This window comes from Lycium ferocissimum, chromosome 4 (genome assembly GCF_029784015.1).
Source record: "Lycium ferocissimum isolate CSIRO_LF1 chromosome 4, AGI_CSIRO_Lferr_CH_V1, whole genome shotgun sequence".
NCBI classification, from domain to species: Eukaryota; Viridiplantae; Streptophyta; class Magnoliopsida; order Solanales; family Solanaceae; genus Lycium; species Lycium ferocissimum.
This window is the reverse complement of record NC_081345.1, coordinates 24,234,670-24,256,463: the sequence shown is the minus strand read 5'-3', so window position 1 is coordinate 24,256,463 and position 21,794 is coordinate 24,234,670. Positions and strand designations below refer to the sequence as shown.

The following is a 21,794-nucleotide window of genomic DNA, read 5'->3' as shown; positions in this document are numbered from 1 at the left end:
TCTTTACCAAATAAATTTTCATATTGAAAGACAAAAATTGAAGACCAGTCCATTTGAAGATCAAACCGTGCAATTACAAGCGGGTCATTTGCAGGATTGTCCTTCAAGGGCACTAGTCTTTAATTTTTGTCTCTCAAATTGGTGGTCTTTAATTTTTTTCCTTCGCCAAATACCTCGAGGTCCTGGGTTTAAATCCCGGCTTAATAAAAAAAAAATTACAAGGCAGAGTTTCGTAACAAAATTAGACTTATTCGGGCAAAAATTAGGCCTTAAGGTAGAGTCTTGCGAAATTTCAACTGAATAATTTTTTTTTTTTTTGTTGCTTTAATGCAAACCTCTACCTTAAGGCAGACTTTGCTTCAAACTTTGCCTGAAGGTAGCATAACTCTGTCTGATTAGGTAGAGTTTGAGGCAAAATTCTGCCTTGAGAATTCAAACTCTATCTTACGATTTTTTTTAATTTTTGACTAAGCGGAAGTTTGAACTCAAAATCCAAATTTTTTTAGCAAAGGATAAAAATTAAAGACCATCAATTTGAGGGACAAAAATTAAAGATCAGTGCCTTTAAAGGGCATTCCGCACAGAGAAATGACTAGAAGTTCTTGCTTCTTCTTGGGTCATACTGAAGTCCAGTCATTAGCGATCTGGGCCCTTGTAGCCCATGATTACTGTTTGTGAAAAAAAGGTAAGTACATAAGAATATAAAAATATTTACTTTAACAGTTTAATTAAGAGTCCCATGGTAAAGCAACTTTCTAAGGAAACCCTCTGTACGTGAAGCTTTCGTGGGACTCATACATTCTCCATTTTACACTTTTTTCTCCACAATCTGGGAGATACATTATCAGCGCCCTTTTTTATGACCTTATTCTAGTCTCTATTCATTATTCATCGATGGATAATAAAATCACAATTTTGGTTCAATACGCCGGAGAATGGGATGTGGAACACAATTAGAATAATTTTGGTGTTGATGGTGTGTTTTTTGATATGGATTGCGATTTTAATGGTATGAGTTTTGAAGTGTATAAGATCCTCGAAGTTGACTCAATTATGGTTATGCTCGAAATAAAATATGTTGTGAAAGAGAATTATTCGTGGATGAAGATTTACAATGTCAGAAGTTTGCTTATGTACATGGAATTGAGAAGAAAAAATTCAAAGTTCACCAATTTCCCTTAGTATATCAGTGAAGGAGAAGACTCAAGGTGATATAGATTTAATTTAAATATTATGGAATCTGACTTGAATGCTATCAAGTATATGCCAGAGATTGACAACCCGAAAACTATTGAGTTGATTACTACAGAAAACGGAGAGGATGGTGATGATATGATGTTTGCTGAAGATTCGATAATTGACAATAATTTTCATTTGGATGTGAGTGAAGATCAATTCTACAAAAATACGGAGACACTTCAAAATGTGATGAACAATCATGACGTCCGAAATGATTTGGTAGTTTATGGCCTAACGTGCATGCAAGATAAGGTAAAGGGCAATATCTTTTTATTTTATAAACGAATTATATTATGTATATTACAAAAATAAAGAGACATTGTTCTATAACTCAAATCAATCAAGAAGGAAAAATGAAAAAAACAGAGGGATGAGTGAGTAATATCAAAGAAGGGTATGATGGTTGAAGAGAAGAGATAATTGACAAATATAATTGATGTTTATCGTTAAAGAAGAGAGATAAATGATGAGTCTATCTCTTAAAATGAGGAATAAAGGGAAATAAAGAATAAAAGATACTATTGAAATCCCGATTAAGTCACACTACAAGAATTATGCACATAAATAGCATGACTTTTCAAATTCTTCAAAAAGAATATTGTTTGTCACATTTTTAAAAAAATTTAAAAAAAGTATGTGACGAAAATGAATATCCCCTAAACTAGGGGTTTAATGATATATTTTATTCTTTGTTTTCATTTATTCCTCATTTTAAGAGATAAACCAATTATTTATCTCTTATTTAATGACAAACATGTACTATATTTTTCACTTATCTCTCTTCTTCAACCAATATATTCTCCATCTACTATTACTCATACCTCCCTTCTTTTATTTTTCCTTTTGATTGATTCGAGTTATAGACGAGTGTCTCATTATTTTTATAAATAATGAATGTAATTATTTTGTAAAATAAAGATATTGCATTTTACCTTGTCTTGCTTGAACGTTTGACCTTGAACTGAAAATCATTTCGCACGACATATTGTTCATCACATTTTGGTGCGTCTGTTTATTTTTGTATAATTGATCTTCACTCACATCTAGATGACTATTATTGCCGAGTATCGACTCTTCAGCAAACATCATATCATCACCGTCCTTTCTGTTGTCTGTAGTGATCAACTCATTAGTTTACAGATTGTCAATCTCTGACATGTCCTAGATAACATTCAAGCTAGATTCCATAATATTCGGATTTAAATTTATACCACTTTGAGCCTTCTCCATGACTGGTATACAAAGAGAAAATCAGTGAAGTTTGAACTTTTTCTTCTCAGTTTCATATACATAAGCAAACTTCGGTCATTATATATCTTCATTGGCGGATAATTCTCCTTCACAACATATTTTATTTCGAGTTTAATCATAGTCGAGTCAATTTCAAGAACCTTATACTTCTAAACCAATGTTTCTGAAAGGTAAAATGGAAATTCAACCATTTTTAAAATGAGACACGAGACAACAATACATGTATTGAGACTTTGAGATGGTCGTGATGTGTTAAATTTTCACAAGATTAAAGTCCATATATGTGGGTCGTTTGCCCCATAAACGACTTGCGACATAGTTTATTCGTCGAATATGCCCAAAAGACTCCTACCCACGCACGTGCACATGCAAACATATAAACATATACTCCATCCGTCCCATAATAAGTGTCACCTTAGCAAAAAACACATATATTAAGAAATTAATAATGCAATGTGAAGTTTACTAAATTACCCTTACATAAAAAAAATAATTACTTTTTTCTCTTAATTAGAGCATTGAGAATCCTACAATACCAAATTACTATGTGGCTTTTCTAATAATCATTTAGATGTTACTTTAATTTATCACTTTTTGTCTAAGGATAGAGTTGGAAAAACTAGCCAATTTATGTCAGGTGACACTTATTATGGGACGGAGGGAGTATATGTCTTCCCTTTCAATATAAGATTTTTTTTAATTTATCCCAAAAAGTATAATTTTTTATATGTAAATAATTTAGTTTTAAATTTTTTATTTTATTTTTGATGAAATGATTTATAGCCATAAATATTTATAGTAATTTAGATTTATTTTTTTAAACGTCAAATGATGCCACGTAAATGAGGGGGGAGGGCAGTATAATATTACTCCACAATTTAGATTGCACTTATTTAGAAAAAAGTTTATGCAGGTAGTATAAAGATTTCTTTTTGTAAATTTTAGCATTTCGAGTTTTACACAGTGGTAAATTTTATATTTTTATTGTTGAAAAAACTCAAAAATTTCTCAGGTTTCGCCTCACACGTCTCAATGCTAAGGCCACATGTTGATAGCTATTTTATTACTCCTTGTGTGATGTGGCAGACCTTCATCGACATTTGGAAGAAAATCAACATCCAGAAGAGCACATGCACAAGCCGGGTGATTCTCACGAGAATGCACGTGACGTGGAAGAGGTATTCGTATTTCATTTGGCACCTGTAATTAAAACACAAATCGTTTCCTTCCACGTGTTACATATGACACAACATAGAGCGAGTGTGCTGTTTAATCGTTACTCTCGCGAGTGGTGCATTTTATGTCACGAGTCAGTACCATGTTTGTCCCGTTCTCTAACTGCACTACTTTTCTTATTTTGGGCTCTCAGATCACGAAAAGCAGTTCGGAAATTCTACTTCTTTTGAAATGACCTCATTGCCCTCTTCAGTCCTCACTTAACCCGTATATTTGCAAATATGTAATTTTTGTAAAGAGTAGAACAAATGCTATGTTTTATCTGACAAATTTCATTTTTTGTATTAGTAATAACAAATGTGTACAACACAAAAAGTTATTGTGTGAATAGATAAGATCCCTTCGTAGCTTTACTAGAGGTCTCGACTTTGAATGTAGAGAATGAAAATTTCTAGCAAGAAACACTCTTTTCTTTTATAGGTTTATGCTAAGCAAATTTCAACTAATCGAGACCCCAAATTAAATATTAGACACTTGATAAAAATGTAAATAAAAAAATCCACCTTATGCTTTATATTCCTTTACTATAATAGAAATTTGACTATCAAAATTTACAACTTTACAAATTTATATTTGTAAGAGTGTATAAATTTGCTCGAGAATTACCTCATTATAAAAAAGAAGAAAATATTTTAAAAGAAAAAGATCAAAACACCAACTTATTTAGACAAATAGACTAGAAACAATATAGATGGTCGGAATGTTTCTTCAATACATCATATAACAACCAAAATTAGAGTGATTGAAGAAAATATTTCTACTTATCATTTTACCTAATTCAGTTGAATTAGATATAATTTATACACATCAAAGGATTGAGTGTTTAATACACGTCTCCCCAGTTTTACTTGCCTCAAAACATATTAGAAAAGTCAACTACAAAGTGCAAGTTCTTTTAACAAAAAAAGAGAAAAATGAAATACCTATCATTATATAAAGTAAAAGATCTACTTTAAACATTTTAATAAAATCAAATTCCATTACTGTATCTATTAATGAAATTTACCCCCTTGACAGTGGTATATGTTGTATATATAAATCCTAGATGTGAAAATATATGGAATTTCTGTATGAATCTATGAAAGGTATAAAAAAGAAAGAAAAACACAAAGAAAAGAATAGGCTAGGCATTAATATTCAGGATATTGAAGAGGACTTATAAAGATTTTACCTAGCTATGTACATTAATATCACAAAAATCAAATTTCACGAGCCCAACCTCATAAAGACAATTCATTAAAATCAAAACGTTTTTCTATTTGGAGAATTTATTGAATTTAAAACAGGGACTATTTCGACATTTTGTAATAGAGCAAAGAGCTCCACACAGAGTTCCCATCTAGAATGCTACTAGTAGTGCTATATAAAATCCTCTTTGAGATCCACAATGAGAAAACGAAACTTAAGATATTATTTTTTCAGTGAGAGCTGAGAGAGAAGAGTTGAAAAAAAAAAAATGGCGATTAGGGTTTGGATTTCGTTATTTGTGTGTGTTTTGGCATTGGTAGGATCGCAATCTTCCGCTTCTGAGAGCGAAGAAAAGGAGTTCGTTGTGACTTTAGATCACTCCAATTTCTCTGATTTTGTAGGTCGACACAAATTCGTTGTTGTTGAGTTTTACGCCCCTTGGTAATTCATTAATCAATTAGAGATTTCAATTTGTTTTCGTAAATATTGCTTTGATTTTCGTTACTATATGTAGTTTTTGAGATATCTCTTCTGTTTTTTTTTATTATTGAAAGTCGATCGGTGTTTTGTTTGAAAGTTATGATGGGTTAGTTAATGAAAGCTTAAATAGATGTTATGGAGATTTGTCAAAACTTGAATCTATTACTACTTTAGATCTGGAGTACTCTTTTTTTATGAAAAAGGTTTTCATGGAAATATTCTGCTAGGAAAATATTTACTTTGGGAAATAATTTTCTCGTGTTTAATTTGATACTCCCTCCGTCCCAATTTACGTGTTATAGTTCGGATTTTGAGAGTCAAACGTTTTAGTTTTGACCGTGAATAAGGACATTGAATCTTTAAGTTTTTTTGAAATAAAATTTATATTTTTGAAAACTAGTTAAAAAGTACTATTAAGTCACAATAATCCATAATTCAAAAGATATATGAAAAATTAACCGTCAACGAAAGACGTGTTTGGATTTCGAAATCTAAAAGGTGCCACATAAATTGGGACTGAGGGAGTATAAAAGTTGGAGACATATGCTAATCATACAAAGTGAAGAATAAGTATGGGGGATTGTAGTTTGAGGATATATTTGAGGTGTAAAGAGTGATAAATGTCTTAAGTCTTGAATTGAATGAAGTAAGAGAGATATGGAATGAGAGTTGGAATATTTGTAAGGAAAAGCTACTTATGGGCAATAAAGTCATTCTATCATCTTTTCCTTGGATTTGCGAAATTCAAGCTAAACAAATACTGGAAACAATTTCACCAAAGAATGATGAAATTGTTAATGATGTTTATTTTGACTTAATACAGTTGATTCTCTGACTAAACGGTAAAAGCTAGAAGCTTTAGTGCATTTTGATGATTGAACAATAAAATTGTTTGCCATTTCTGTCTATCTCCGATTACTGTCTCTATTTCAGTTATGTGAAAATTGTATGCCTCAAATTAGAGGCAACTTGCCTTTTTTTCCCAGCTTATTAATTACTTTGTTTTGTTGTAGGTGTGGTCATTGCAAGAAACTTGCTCCAGAAGTAAGAACCACTAACACATTCCTCGGTATCTTAAAAAAAAAGTAATCAGGTTTTGGAGCATAAGGAAGGACAATAGGTTTTAACATTTTGCTTGGTTTATTTGCAGTATGAGAAAGCAGCACAAGTTTTAAGTCAGAATGATCCACCAGTTGTTCTGGCCAAAGTTGATGCTAATGAGGAGCAAAACAAAATTCTCGCTAGTGAGTTTGAGATAAGAGGTTTCCCCACAATTAAGATCTTGAGGTATGGAGGTAGCGTTGTTCAAGATTACAAAGGACCACGTGAGGCGGACGGTATTGTTTCTTACGTGAAGAAACAAAGTGGCCCTGCTTCTACTGAAATTAAATCTTCTGAGGATGCAAATGCTTTTATAGATACCAATAAGATCATTATCGTAAGTGCCCCCCTTCCCTATGGATCTCTCACATTGTATATGTATACACACACAAAAACACATATGCTGACACCGGGGACCCGATACACAAATACCCACACTCTCTCACCCTGGTGTGCATCTTTTTTTTCAAGTATTCTGCAGAATTGGAGTTGATAAGTATGGTTTTATAATTCTTGTAGGTTGGGCTCTTTCCGGAGTTCTCTGGCGAGAAATTTGAGAATTTCACAGCTGTGGCTGAGAGATTGCGTTCTGACTATGATTTTGCTCATACTTCTGATGCTAAACTCCTTCCTCGTGGGGATTCATCAGTTTCTGGCCCTGTTGTTAGGCTATTCAAGCCCTTTGATGAACTTTTTGTAGATTTCCAGGTATTGAATCTGTGTAAATTTTACATTTCCTCATGTACCAGACAAAGTTTCATCAAATGATCATATGTACTTGTAGGAGTTCGATGTGGATGCCTTGGCAAAGTTTGTCGAAGAAGCAAGTATTCCTACTGTGACTGTATTTAACAAGGACCCCAACAACCATCCATTTGTTATTAAATTCTTCAACAGTCCAAACGCCAAGGTGCGCCGTTTACTTAGTCTACTAGATTTACATTGCGTGTTGTGATTCTGATAGTCTTCTTGCTGTCTAAACCTGCACCTGCTTTCCAAATTCTTTTTGTTGATAGATCTCTTTAGTTCAAATATATAAGAAGCGATATATTATTCTCTTATTCTGAGGTGTTTCTTGTTTTCCATTTTGGAGGAACATTGTTTGATATCTTAGAAGAGTAAATGTGGATCAAGGTTTTCTTTTTAAGCTATCTGTCTGGTAGGTTCTTTTTAAGTTAGTTTCTTCACTTCTAATTTATGGTCTTTCATTGCACTCGTTGTTAGATGCTCTTTCATTTCTGCAATCAGCATGAACTCTTCCTGTATAATGATAAAGCACCCCAAGCAAAGATAGATAAGTGAAGAATGGTGCAAGATTCATCTGTTTTCCCTAAAATTATCCTTGTTCTTCCGGGAGGTCTTTAGTGTAACCAAATAAAAAAAATTCTCATTGCTGCTTGTTTAATATCCTACTAGATTGCTCTTTCCAGAGCTAGTTGAGAATTGTCTACTTTTGACATGGCATATCTTCTTCCGGTTCTGCTATAATCATGCTATGATTGCTGTACTTGGATATGCACTTCATGCCATCCAAATATTGTCTCTTTGTTGAAGTCCAATCTTAATTGTCTCTCTGTGCTGGACTATTTAGAGCTTGAGACCTTATTCCCGTACCCCCCCTCTCTTCCCCCTTCCCACGCGAAAAACCCCCCAAATTGCCCTATTACATTTGGAAGTAGTTTCTAATCAAGAATATGGAATTGCAGGCTATGTTGTTCGTAAACTTCAGCAATGACCAAATTGATACTTTTAAATCCAAGTATCAAGAAGTTGCTGAGCAGTTCAAAGGCAAGGACATTAGTTTCTTAATTGGTGATGTTGAGGCCAGTCAAGGTGCCTTCCAGGTTAGGTTTCTAAATTCTTATTAGTTGTGTTTGAATCATTTCTTGTTTATTGATGTTAACGTGATGATATATTTGGCTTCGTTGTGCAGTACTTTGGACTCAGAGAGGATCAGGTACCTCTAATCATCATACAGACAAATGATGGAGAGAAGTATCTCAAACCAAATGTTGAGCCTGATCACATTGCTTCATGGGTTAAGGAGTTTAAGGTGATGATGCTCCCGGCTTTTTCTTTTACCTGTTTCTCTTAGATTAATTGTTTCTCCAGGTTTCTCATCCATTATCTATATAAATTCATCTTATATTTCCCTTCCGTTGTACAATCCAAGTGATGGACTGGATTTGTCTTCTTAAATTCTAAAGTTCTATTTAATAAGTAAGCAAATTGAATGTAAAGAAAAGTCCTAGAGAAACATTGTTTCTATGGGCAACTTATTTCTTGTATTGTTTCTGAAGTAATTACTCGATCATACTTCAGGACGGCAAGGTGAAACCTTTCAAAAAATCAGAACCTATCCCAGAGGTTAACAGTGAACCTGTTAAAGTTTTGGTTGCTGACAGCTTCCAGGATATGGTTTTCAACTCTGCGAAGAATGGTATTCCCTACCTAATGTTCAAATTTTATTGGCATTTTGTTCAGTTGCATTCTAGGTAGTTCATATAGGTTTTATTGTCCTACTTCTATGCATTCTTATGTAGTGTAAGTAATTGAAAATCAAATTGTATATTTCACATTTCGCATGGCTTTTCGGCATGACATATATACAGTTGAGAAGCACACTAGGCTGACAAACAGTGGCTGTTTGGAGATAAGTTGTTACAACTTCTTCTCACTAAGCTGTTCAAAAGATGTTGATAAGTAGCACTATCAAACGTATGCAATAAGTTGACATCTGCGGAATAGGACATAGTATTAATTAAACAAGTCGCATCACAATGGAAAGTTACGAGTCAATCATGTGGCATAGTTCAATTTCTTCCTTCAATTTCTTCCTTCATCTTCCTGAGGCGCATTATCCTTCTTTTCAGCTTGCTCATCTTCCTGAACTCGTACATGTCCTCTTGTTACAATTTTTTTTGGATATGCAGCAATGATAATACATGTGGTTGTTGTTTCTTATAGTACTTATCGAGTTCTATGCCCCTTGGTGTGGACACTGCAAGCAGTTGGCCCCAATCCTTGATGAAGTGGCTGTCTCGTTTGAAAATGATGCAGATGTTATGATTGCCAAAATTGTGAGTTTCCTACTCAAAGCTCTTCATTCTCTCATTTTTCTGGAATATACTTCGAACCTTGAAAATGTTTATTGCTTGTAGAGTAAAAGTGGGGTCCTTAACTCTTTGTCATGTAGAGTGTGTGATTGCAGTTCTTTATGTAAAACTGGATTAGATTTGGCCCAGATAATAACAAAATGAGTAAACATCCAATCTGGACAAAGTACCATCTAATGTTCACTTTGACTCTATCATACCTAGGGTTGAGTGTTTCCCAGCATAGTGAAGTGTTGCATAGGACTGAAGGTAAAAGGATCAAGCCTGAGGTATCAAGTATCTGGTTGCTAGTATAGGCTTTGGAGATTACATGCTGCATGCATTGTTTACCTAGGAAATTGTCACGCCCAACACGTGAAACAATGTTCTAAAATATTGTTGCAGTTGAATTATCTTAATAGCGAAAAGTGCAGTGTTTCATGCCTTTTATTCTTAAACGTCTTGTTTTCCCCCTAGTGTACAGGTTGACTCCTTTTTTAGGGTAGCTATTGCAATCCTCTAAATATTTGTAGAGTACTGGAAATTTCTAACAGTGTCTTTTGCTGTTATGTAGGATGCTACTGCTAATGATATTCCACAGGGAACTTTTGAGGTCCAAGGTTATCCCACTCTTTATTTCAAGTCAGCAAGTGGAAAGATCTCGCTGCATGAAGGTGACAGGACCAAGGAAGGCATTATTGACTTTATCCAGAAGAATCGGGATAAAGCTGCGGAGCAAGATGCGAGAAAAGAGGAGCTATAATCTTAGGTAACTGTACTTCTAGGTCTGAACATTTTTAACACTTGTTAAGTAAAGAGGTAGCATGTGGAGTTCTGTCATCTGTTTTGTAGTTTAGCTGCAATTCAACCCATACCTGGTGTTTTCTGTAAGTGTTGGTAAAAGGGGTAATTAATGAGGTAAATCTTGAAAGTAGTTGGAATAAAATGGACAAGAAATGAAATTAATCAGAGCTTAAGGTTTTTGAGAAATATATAGGAGGAAGTAGAGGAAAATATTTCACTGTGTGCTTGCTTTAAGTGATAACTAAAGAAGCAAGGGGGAAGTCCTTGAACTATCCCTTCCTTTCTCTACCAATGCAGCATAGGGGAAATTTTAACCTGCTTTTGGGACGATGTTAATAATTGTAATCAGTTTCGACTTGGTTTTTGTTTGCTTATATGTTGTCTAAATTTTCTCGCCACCTCTGACAGGAAGAAATGAACGAGAGGAGATTTTGAAGTCCCCTAAAGCAGTTGGCATGGCGCTGGCTGCCTTACTGACTTACAAGCTCCCCATGAAGCGAGGAAACAAGCGCACGACATCTCCACCTTTTCTCCCACCCCACCCCAATCCCCAAAGATAGCCCCTTCTTACCCCATAGTCTGTAATGAAATGTTTTTTCTGATAAGCAGGATTTTCCGAGGATTAGGTATCATAGCAAAGCCTCTATGGTTTGAGTAGTTGCATCTCAGTATGTTGAATGGTTTTCTGGAGAAATTGTCGATTTAAGTTATTTACAAAGTGAAGTGAGCCCTTGAATCTTTCCTTGGAATGCCTCTTGCTTATAGGACTGCCTTCTAGCTCTCTTTGTTTTCTCTGACCCCATAAAGAAAGCTTGCTCACGGAGCGATTTCACTTGGTAAGAAGTTGATATTGTTAGAAGATTACACTGGCCTCTCCTCTGCGATTTAGAGGTCGAGTGCTGTCTACTTTCGTCAGTGACCTTTTTTCCTAGGAAGGGACACTCGAATCTAGCGATAACGTGCCATAGCCCCGACGTTCGCATGTGTAGCGAGGTTGTTCATTACCCTTACCTATCTTATTTCCTGTGTTCGTCACTTCCGCAATATTTCAGGAATCATGTATTGACTTGAGCGTCAGAGTGGGCTGTCTTCGCTCCAGCTAATGATGTCCACTCGACTCAGTGAACCTTGATAAGAAATGCTAACAAATGGATATCCTGAGTAAGGCCGATCCACTAATGTGAGGGTATTACTCGACAATTCATTGATTTTCAGGGAAAGGAGGTCAATTATATAAAATGAGTACTAACTAGCATCTCTAACATTGTTGTACCGGATAACACGAGTTCTAGTACCAACCGAGAAATGTATTTGGTGGAGAACAATTATATATCCCAGAGTGTGCATTCATTAAACGGTGCATAAGGGTCGAGCTATTCTCATCCCAATTGTGGTGATCCATTGCTTCCTCAGAAACAATGACATGGATGACCACCCAAATCTCCGGCTACTAAGCAGTCTGGAGAGCTATGTAATCATCCCTCTCAGCAAAGCTAGCACCTAGCGGGAATCGCAAGAGGAGGGCAACTAAAGCAAGTAACTCAGAGAAAAGAGAAGAACCATAGTAGGCAAACCACAAGACAGAAGGGACTTCATTGATCACATTTATGACATCCCATTTCTTGAACCACAAGGAGTGTCAATACACATGGAAAACTAACATATACTTACTCATCAGTCATCACCATATATTGTACACACAGGAATACCATCGTAGTGCATGGTAGAAGATAATTCATACGTCTCACATCCTTTAGATAGGCATACCATCATTTATCTGTAATAATGTCGTTTCCTTTATTTAATAACAGTTGAACTATCTCTCCACAAAACATGAATTAAGATGAGAAGAGGCCATTAAACGGAATCAAGCCATCCCCTTCAAGTTTTTCACACAACACAAAGCTTCCACATATCTAGTGAGCTTGGTGAATGGTGACTCTTCATTTGCCCATGATTGTTTCACTTTTACTTATGATACTTCAACGTTCTTTCAACAACCATGAGTCTGCTTTGTCAAACAATTTCGTGCCATTTTTTTAATTTTTATTGCTCCCCTAACTAAGGGAAGAGAGATGACGTTGATACCTAAAATTTTGTGACGCTTGACGAATTTAACTTTCGATCACACGCTCCATTTATGTGAAAGCTAGTACTGATAGCAAGCATGTCATAGAAAGAGGTGCTGGGGGATGGGTATTGATTATGATTAAAAAAATAAGGGAAAACATCACTAAAAATCCCTAAAATATAAAATATTTACCCCCTCATGCTCCTTCCCAAACTATTTTCGCTTCTACCCTCACCGGCTGAAAATATTTACCCAACATACCCCTTGGCCAAACCCCTTCCCCCGTGATACCATCGCCGTATATTTATATATCACGATAATATTATGGAGGACTAAGAGAAGGACTGAAACAGTCCTCCATGATATCATCACGGTATATATATAAAACGATGGTATCATAGAAGCTTTTTTTGAGAAAAGTGTCATTTTTAATAAATGAATATGATCATTCAATACCGTCTCGATATATCTATATATCATGATGGTATCATAGAGGACTAAGAGAAGGATTGAAGCATCTTTCATGATACCATCTCAAAGATATTTATATACCATGATGGTATCATGGAGAACTAAAGAAGGACTGAAGCATAGCTCAATATATTTATATACCATGTTGATATCGCAACAGGATGGCATCTCGGGTAAATATTTTTGATTTTTTTTAGGGGTACAAAAGTAACGGGGGCATGAGCGAAAGGGTAATTATTTTGATTTGAGAGGGCATGCGTGATCTTTCCCCAAAAAATAATGCATTCTGATCCAGTGAAGAGCAGAGAGCTTAACTCGATAGGGAGGAAGCTAAAAGTCTAAAACTAGTTTATTTGCTGCATGATTGCCAAAATTTTCATTCATTAATTCTACCATATAACACATGATTTAACAGGTTTCAAACTTCCATGGTGCACCCCTACCCCAACCTGAAACCATAAATCCACCAGTACGACCCAATAAACAAATAAATGAATAACTATACAGGTACCTACCTACCAACGTTAAAGGGCGAAGCTGAAACTATATGATCAACTGTTTAATATGCTAAAAGTTATCCCCTGAAATCTGCGCTTCTTCTGCTGGCCACCGTCATCATAATCCCCTTCCTCTCATCTCTCTTTCAAGGTTTGGGTACCACCTTTCTTGGTAATATCCACATGACACAGTGAATGCGATCCATTTGATGTGTAACTCTTCAACCATCTTTTTCCAAACAGGAATATAAGATTAGGATTCAATTGAGAAAATGATGCCGACTTTACCTATGAACCATCTCTAACACTCTGTAACCTAACTTGTTCATGCGCTCTCAGAGCTTCCGAAGTGAAGTTCTCTAAAGCCTTGAAAATTGGAAGTAAGCCCCCTTGTAAACTACTAGAAGCTGCATCATGCACTAATTTAATGGCATCCTTGTGCTTTGTTCTCTCCTCGACTAATTTCTTTTTGAACGAATCCAAGTCCACTTTCAGATCATCCAATGGTGAAACCCCTTTTTCAGATGAAACAATTATGTGACTTCTGTCGGATTTGGCATCTTGCTCGTGCTCCGAGCTCCCTCTCTTTTGCTGAAGCATGGTTAGCCGTTTCTTGTAGTCCTTTGAGAGGTATTCTGCTTTGATCCTCTGTCTCTGCTCCTCATCTTGTCGTTCCCAAAGCTGCCTCAAATTTGAAGCAAAATCATTCATTGCAATTGCTACCCGAGTTTCAGAGATTGCCTCCACTGCCTGACACCAATCATTGCAAATTACAAAAACTGGAGGAGCTCCGAGACGACCAGGGGAGAAAGGAACAGGTCCATCGGGAGTTTCTTCTGGCTCATACTTAAGGCATCGCAGAAGCCACTCATTTAAGGATTGTACATAGGATTTCTGACTGCAAATCCAATCATTGAAGTGGCTACACCATGACAAAAGCTGCATCTCAAGTTCAAGAGTCGCTCTCAAGCTCGCATCTCTTTGGAATCCAGTATTTGCTCTGAGAGCCCTTGTTTTACTCTCCATCACTGCTTGAAACTGCTTCTGATGACACTTGAGCATTGATCTCCACATTCTCACCAGCCTGCTTATTTGCATACAAAAGATTATCAGATCAGGCGTAAAGAGTTGCACCACCAAGCATGCAAATCGGGTTCCAACAGGGAGAAATTTGTAGTGGCGGTAAGATTATGATACATTACAAATGCATGAGGGTAAAGTTCACTTAAATTCTTTAAGGTAGAAATGCTAAGTTAATGTTGCATTACAATGCATGAGAAAGTAGAAGTTCACATTACTTCTTGAAGGGAGACCCAAAAAAAAAAAAAAAAAAAAAAAAAAAAATTACAATACTGAGTTTATGATACATGAAATACATGACAAAGTAAACATTTACATTCCATCTTGAACGGGGAAATACAAAATAAATTATGAATTACAATGTAAGTTCATGATGCATTACAATGCATGCCAAAGCAAAAGTTCATACTACTATTTGAAAGCAGGAATAAAATAAAAACTACCAGAGAAGCTGCTTAAGAAGATGAAAAGAGAAGCAAAAGAAACAAAGATATGGAACATACAAGTCAGGTTTACTCAGAAATTTCCAACCTTCACATAAAAAACTCCTAGATCTTGACAGCAAACAACTGGTATTTGCATGACGTATATAACCATTTAAGAATTGGTAGTTTCTTAACAGCTGGATCAAAATTAAGCCTACCAAATAAGAGCAGAAATGAATTATGCACATCTATACGCTTAAGCTACCTACACCTAACACCCAAGAAGGTAACGCAATCAAGTATTTCAGTAAAATTCAATAATATTGCGGAATAAACATCTCCGGAGTCCAAATTTATACCGCAGATCCAAAAGCTAAAACAACAGACCACTAAGCCTTTCCAATCTAAATGAAAAGTTAACTAGTAAATATATGACCGCTATAGCTTATTTTTAACAACTTGTGAACATTCAACTTGTTCAGGACTGCACCACCATTTCTAGGCACAGGAAGATATTGACAAACGGACATCCTTACCCTCCTATAGTCATGTCTATATACCCTCCTTGCTTTGACTTGCTCAGTAGATCTACAATGGAAGCTATATTCTTGCTATGAAGATTGATGAAAATTCAAAGCGAAAGAAAGGAACATCTACACGTGGTGTCCATTGACCTAGAAAAAGCATGGGATGGAGTATCATCAAAGGGGTCCTTTGGTGAGAATGGAGAAGAAGAGGATTCATACTAAAAATTTATATGTCACAGCGAACATGTACAAAGAAGCTGTCACTAACGTGAGAATGGTAGTAGGAGATAAAAAGGAATTTCTTGTAACAACAGGCATATACCCGGATCGCAATGAGCGCCTACTTGTTTACCCTAGTTATGGATGAGCTAACCTAAATAATACAAGATGCGGTCCAATGGGGTATGGTATATACCGACGATATTGTGTTAATTGACAAAACAAACGAGTGTGTCAACCAAAAGAGTGAACTATAGAGAATCATTTTATAAGTAAGGGTTCTAGCCTTTTAGGATAAGTAAAAGTAAGACCAAATACATGCACTAAAAGTTTAGTTAGCATGAGAAGAGCGAATTGAGGTGAGAGTAAACGGGATTGCGGTGCCAAAATGCAGACATGCTAGACATCCAGACCCGTTTCAAGAGAATGGAATAATAGATGAGGATATTATTCGTTGAATTAAAGCCAAATAGTTGAAATGAAAAATTGTTACCGGGATGTTATGTGCTAGAGCGATGCCTACCAAAGTGAAAGGTAACTTCTACAGGACAGTTATAACATCAATAATGCTATATGGTAGTGAATGTTGGACCACTTAAGTCCAATATATACACGCTGAGTATTATAGAGATGCGGGTACTAATATGGGTGTGTGGTCATATAAGATTAGATAAGAACCAAATTTCGCTAAAATGAGAGGCCACTTGAGATGGTTTGGTCATGTCCTGCGTTAACCTACCGATGCACCAGTTCATAGGTGTAAAACTACGATGAGTGGAAGTGTTAAAAAGGGCGAGGTAGACCTAAATTTACTTGGAAGGAAGTTATCTCAAAAGACCTACAACTTCTTGAAATCAATGCAAACTTAGTTGAAGATAAGAATTAATAGAAGAAAAAGATCCATATAGATAATATCTACTAGTAGGGAATAGGTTTAAGTCTTGTTAGTACATTGATTTTGGACCTATTGCATTTCTAGGAGTATTTTGACCTTATCATAGATTTATAAGCCAGTGATAATATAGAAACATTTAACATTATTATTATTACTACTACTATTATTTGTACATATCTAACTTAATTTTCACTTTTATTTGGAATAATGATGACATGAGTTGAGCTTAAATGGAGAAATAGCTGACCCCAACATATTTGGGACTGAAGCATTGTTGTTGAACAAATTTTTATTACAGGAGGGCAAAACACACTCGTATACAAGTAGAATACCGAAGAGTAAAAACCTTATAAAAATGATTTTCTGTGAGGGACATCCAAATATCTATACACATCAGAACCTCATGGGTGCACAAAAAAAATAAGGGATAAGAGGTTCTTCATGTGTATTTCAATGGCAAGTTCATATTTAGTAAGGAGTTAAAACTTATATACACCGGTGTAAAGAATTACTATCAAGTTACCCAAAAGATATCCACAGGTTCTCCATTAAACAGGTAAAAATGATCTCATAGCGTAAAAACTCTTCACACCATAAGTGGATGTTAGTTAAACTCTCGAGGAAAACATACGATTGTTGCACTATGAGTGATCATAAAGGGGAAAAATGATACACATCACCTCAAGTAATCTGAAGGGAACTGAAAGAGGCAAAATAAAAGGAAAGTTGCTACTAAAGGAAGACTGGGATCCAGCTCCACGACGTAAAAATAAAGTAAACACAAGAATTAGTAAAATAATTGAGTAGACCCATACCCGTGAATTAATTCTCCAATTTGGGGTCGCAATTGATCATCTCTTAACGTGTCAATTCTGCTTGAGATCGCAGCAATCGCTTTTATGCAGACATTAAGTTTTGTCAGCAATTTTCTGATAGATGCCTGAGTAGCATCTATCTTGCTAGACTCAGCGCCTTGCTCATCCAAACTCCTCAACCTTCTGCACTGCTTTTCATATATGATCCGCAGTTTTTCTTCATCCTACATCAAACTAACCAATTCAATGAACACAAAGTCCAAAATAGCAATATATAACTATGATAAGAATTTCAAATTTGAGAAAGTAGATGCAAAAATTAGATGTGTCAACTAAGGAACTTAGAGATCAATCAGGTTTACAATATCCTAAAAGAGGGGGGAGAGCAGAACTGTAAAATTTATCTCCTAATCACATGTGAAGATCCAAGATCAAGTCTATTACCCCAGAATCCTGTAATAAATCCCAATGAATGAAAAACGCTAGTTCAACCAACTATAGCAAAAGCTGATGAAGATATCAGTTAAAGGGCTCTATTATCCATTAGTGATAACTATCAATTCCCATGACACACGAGGGATTCCATGTTTTTCCTCTTTTGAAGATTGTGACACAAATTATATAAATAAATAATTTTTTCTATAACAAAATAAATAGACAAATGAATCTTTCAATTAAAACTAAGAATAGAAACAAAGATCTTAGTAGTTGTCTCCCATTACCTTAACTTCCTTATATAGTTTCTTCTCCCATTCATATAGCTCGTCAAGCGTAGATGACAGGTGACAAGGCTTCACAGCATTGTCTTGGCCAACATCTCCAAAATAGGATTTTGCCAACTTTCTTGTTTTGGCAGCTAGCCTTACTGACTGCACCGTTACCGTACGGGAAACCGACATGGATGGAACAATCAGGTATAGAATCCTGGATACGAGCTCTGAGCACAAAAATAGATGTTATAACAAAAATCAGACAGGCAAAAAGGATGTCATCATGTCTCCCAGGGAGTTTACCAAGAAAGCCACGATAACAAGCAAATCCCAATGAAGGTAATGATCACAGAAGATTCTTGAGCTGGGTGCACTTATGCCGTTAGCTATGCTCATTGGAACAATTTCCATTTACCGCCTCTCGCCATTTATGTTTTTCACATTATAATTGAACAACCTACTAAAAGTAATAGCTGGGAAAACACATACATCCACTTGGGAATGCATGAGTTTACATTAAATACAGAACAAGTGCAACAATGACAAATACAACATGAACAGAAAGTTGAATATAAGCACTCTATTATCAATTTCTTGCCTCTTTTCCTATAGAATCTCATACTATAATAATTCTTTATTAAACTTCGAACCACATTTTGACCAATCACATTGGAGATCTAATATTTTCCCACCTAATAAATAATGATCAATACGGTCTGCTCTCTACAAACTAGCTGCGCCAATTTATTAAGCAATAACAATATAAGATGACACGAATGCAGCAACTATTTGCCCTGATTGAGCTATTGGTCACTCCGTGGAAAGGGTTCTCAAGTTAGTCAAGATTTGAATAGATTTACGAATACATAGCAGGAAAAGAAGTCCGACTGAGCAGAACTAAATTTACACTCAGCAATGCATAAGAAGATAACTTACAAACATAGCAAAGGAGAAAATTTTCCACAGACCAAGTAAAACTAAATCAAGATATTAAGGAACATTGACAAAACCATACCTTTAACAAAGCTAGGCTGGTAAGGCAGTTCTCCAACCTCAAGCTTCAAAGCAACTTCCCTTCCATAACTAGAAGCAATCTCAAATTCATCTCGAATTTCTGTCACAACGTCATGTAGATCCCTGGTCCCACCATGAGCATGTGATGTGGTGGTCAAGCTACTTGACCTGCTGGGTGATTCAATCTCATTCTTTGACATTTCATCCACCTCAAAAGTCACCCCTTTCTTCTTCATATGCTCCGGGCTTCCTGACACGAGAGTTTCAAAGTTGCTCTTTTCCTCTGTAATATCAATTGAACCTGTACCACCACTACTATTTGACGGTTCTACACTCGAAAGGTGAGAACCCGAATCATACATTGTCGATATCGGCTTTGTACTACCCTCAGATTTTAATCCCCTTGAAGTTGATGAGCCTTCCAAATTATGTAATGACGAATCTGGTTTTGAACTTCCCATACTACTGTGTCCTGCTACACCCCTTAAATCAATTCCATGAGGCACTGATGGCATTGATTTTATACCACTGTCACTACTTTTTGATGAATTTGCCCTTGTCTTTGGTTCATCACTCAACTTCTTTCCTTTATGGTGCTCCTTATACATCTCAGTCTCAGTTTCTTCTTCCAAATCAGGAATGCCCTCCCTCTCCCTAACTTCAGTTGAATTAGGACTACTACTAAATGATCCAGAACTGTTTTGTTTAAAGTAACCAGAATAGCCACTATCTATACCCTCAAACGGATTAAAATAGTCCCAAGCAGACGCCTTTGGAGATGGAGGTGGCGGTGGCTCCTTTGGTGGACTTGGTTTCTTATTACCTTGATTACTTGGATTTCCCCTTTCACCCACTGAAGGACCCATTGGTGGGTACCCAAAGTACCCACCATTGTCATTCGGGTAGCTCCAATATGAATTGGAATACCCGGTATGCGTTGGATCTGCTTCATGTACCACTGTCTTCATCACTGGTGAAGATTTCTTCATGTAGTAAGCATAAGTATTCGGATTTCCATTTCCACCAAATTGTTGTCCTTGTCCTCCCCAAGGAGGAGCCTGAAATTGTGGATTCATTCCATAAAATGGATCCCAAAATCCCTGTGATGGTGGAGCCTCATTATTCATCCCATATGGTAGAACCTCATTATTCATCATCCCATATGGTGGAACCTCATTATTCATCATCCCATATGGCTGAAATTGTGGATATGTTGAAATTGATGGTTCCCCACTTTCAACCATACGACCACCCTCAAATTCTTGATGTACATTACTATTACCCCTTCTAGGGTCATAATTTTCATGTACATTCCTATGACCCCTTGGAGGGTAATTATTGTCATGTACATTATTTCTATGACCCTTTTGTGGCAAATGTAGATGCTTGTCATCGTCATCAGATGAATCTGATGACAAATGCAAGTGAGAATGATCATGGACAGGGTCATCTTCATCATGAAAATTAGAAATCGAACTAGATGTCGAAATTGATAAAGAAGATCCAGATGATTTACGCTTATGATGAGTTGTTCCACTAGCATTACTACTACTAATTTTCCTTTCATCAGGCAAAATTAAAGAAGGTGATGAAGGTGTAGACAAAGAAGATGAAGAATTCCCAACAATTAACTCTTCATCAACAAACTTCCTTAAGGCTTCACCAACATCCTTAAGTGAATGAAAATATGAAATATGAGCAGCAGCAAGGGCATAACGGTAATTAGCAGCAGCTTTAATCAGTTCTTTCCTTTCTTTACAACGAATAACTAGTTCTGTATCAACTGCTTTAGACTCATTACACCCCATCTCATCAACAACAACCAAAACAACAAAATCAATAATAACAACAACAGCCAAACAGTCCTCAAGCCATATAGCTAGTAGTGATGAAATAACTTTTCCACCGCCACCAGTCATGTCTTTACCTGTTTACAAAATTGCATTGTGAAAAAAGGAGAATCCCAAATCCCAAAGTGATGATTATAGAAAAGGGAATACAATGACTTTATATTTGGCAAGTACTAGTAAAAGTAAGAAGAAAAAAAATCTGACCTTTGAAATTTAGGGAATACAATGACTTTATATATGGCAAGAACTAGTAAAAGTAAGAAAAAAAAATCTGACCTTTGAAATTGAGGGGATTGAATCTTGACCGCCCATACGAAGTGGGGGTAAAAACAAGTATATCAATGATGAATATCTGTGTGAGATCTATGGAAGTTTGTGGAAAATTGTTTTGTTTGTATTGAAGCAGAGTAATAAATTAAATTTACTTAATTTACTAGTAGTACTGGGGCTAGTAATTAAATGGAAGCAGAAACATGTATGTATTGAGATTCGTGATGTTTCTGGAGATGTGTAATTTTTGTCAGAATTTCATCAGCAAACAAAGAAAAGAAGAAGAAGAGAAATACAGATAGATGGAAGTATTCAAATATTTCGATTCTTGTCGTAACTAGAGTAGTACTTGTTTGCCTTGTTATTAGTACTTAAAATTTGTTTTCTCGGTGGAACTTTGGATTTGTCTGAAAAAAAAAAAAAGGGAAAGGGGTTTATGATGGGGCCCAAGGGAGGGGGTTCTGATGGTGGGAAAAATTATGTCAGAGTTAGCAGAAGAAAGCTCGTGGGATAGTGAAACAATGTCATTATTAACATTTGTTGGGTTGTGTTTTTA

At 35.9% G+C, this 21,794-nt stretch overlaps 2 protein-coding genes across 4 annotated transcripts; one reads left to right on the top strand and one right to left on the bottom strand.

Annotated features, from left to right (window-relative positions):
- Window positions 1-5,119: 5,119 nt before the first annotated feature.
- LOC132051885 (protein disulfide-isomerase-like) lies at window positions 5,120-11,133 on the top strand. Its single transcript, XM_059443139.1, has 11 exons — window positions 5,120-5,355; window positions 6,408-6,438; window positions 6,545-6,832; window positions 7,015-7,203; window positions 7,280-7,405; window positions 8,202-8,339; window positions 8,429-8,548; window positions 8,818-8,935; window positions 9,463-9,575; window positions 10,165-10,359; window positions 10,803-11,133. Exons 1-10 carry the CDS (start codon window positions 5,183-5,185, stop codon window positions 10,351-10,353), a joined length of 1,485 nt encoding a protein of 494 aa, XP_059299122.1. The 5' UTR covers window positions 5,120-5,182; the 3' UTR covers window positions 10,354-10,359; window positions 10,803-11,133.
- Window positions 11,134-13,300: 2,167 nt separating this feature from the next.
- Window positions 13,301-21,657, bottom strand: LOC132051884 (nitrate regulatory gene2 protein-like). 3 transcript variants are annotated; one of them, XM_059443138.1, is made up of 6 exons: window positions 21,245-21,657; window positions 20,291-21,045; window positions 19,120-20,260; window positions 18,117-18,331; window positions 17,395-17,618; window positions 13,301-14,517 (listed from the first exon to the last, which is right to left on the bottom strand). In XM_059443138.1, exons 2-6 carry the CDS (start codon window positions 21,035-21,037, stop codon window positions 13,722-13,724), a joined length of 3,123 nt encoding a protein of 1,040 aa, XP_059299121.1. In that variant the 5' UTR covers window positions 21,038-21,045; window positions 21,245-21,657; the 3' UTR covers window positions 13,301-13,721. The 3 variants fall into 3 exon arrangements, with proteins under 3 accessions (XP_059299121.1, XP_059299120.1, XP_059299119.1); XM_059443137.1 differs by having other exon boundaries at window positions 19,120-21,172; window positions 21,245-21,656; XM_059443136.1 differs by having other exon boundaries at window positions 19,120-21,045; window positions 21,245-21,656.
- Between the last annotated feature and the right edge of the window lie 137 nt (window positions 21,658-21,794).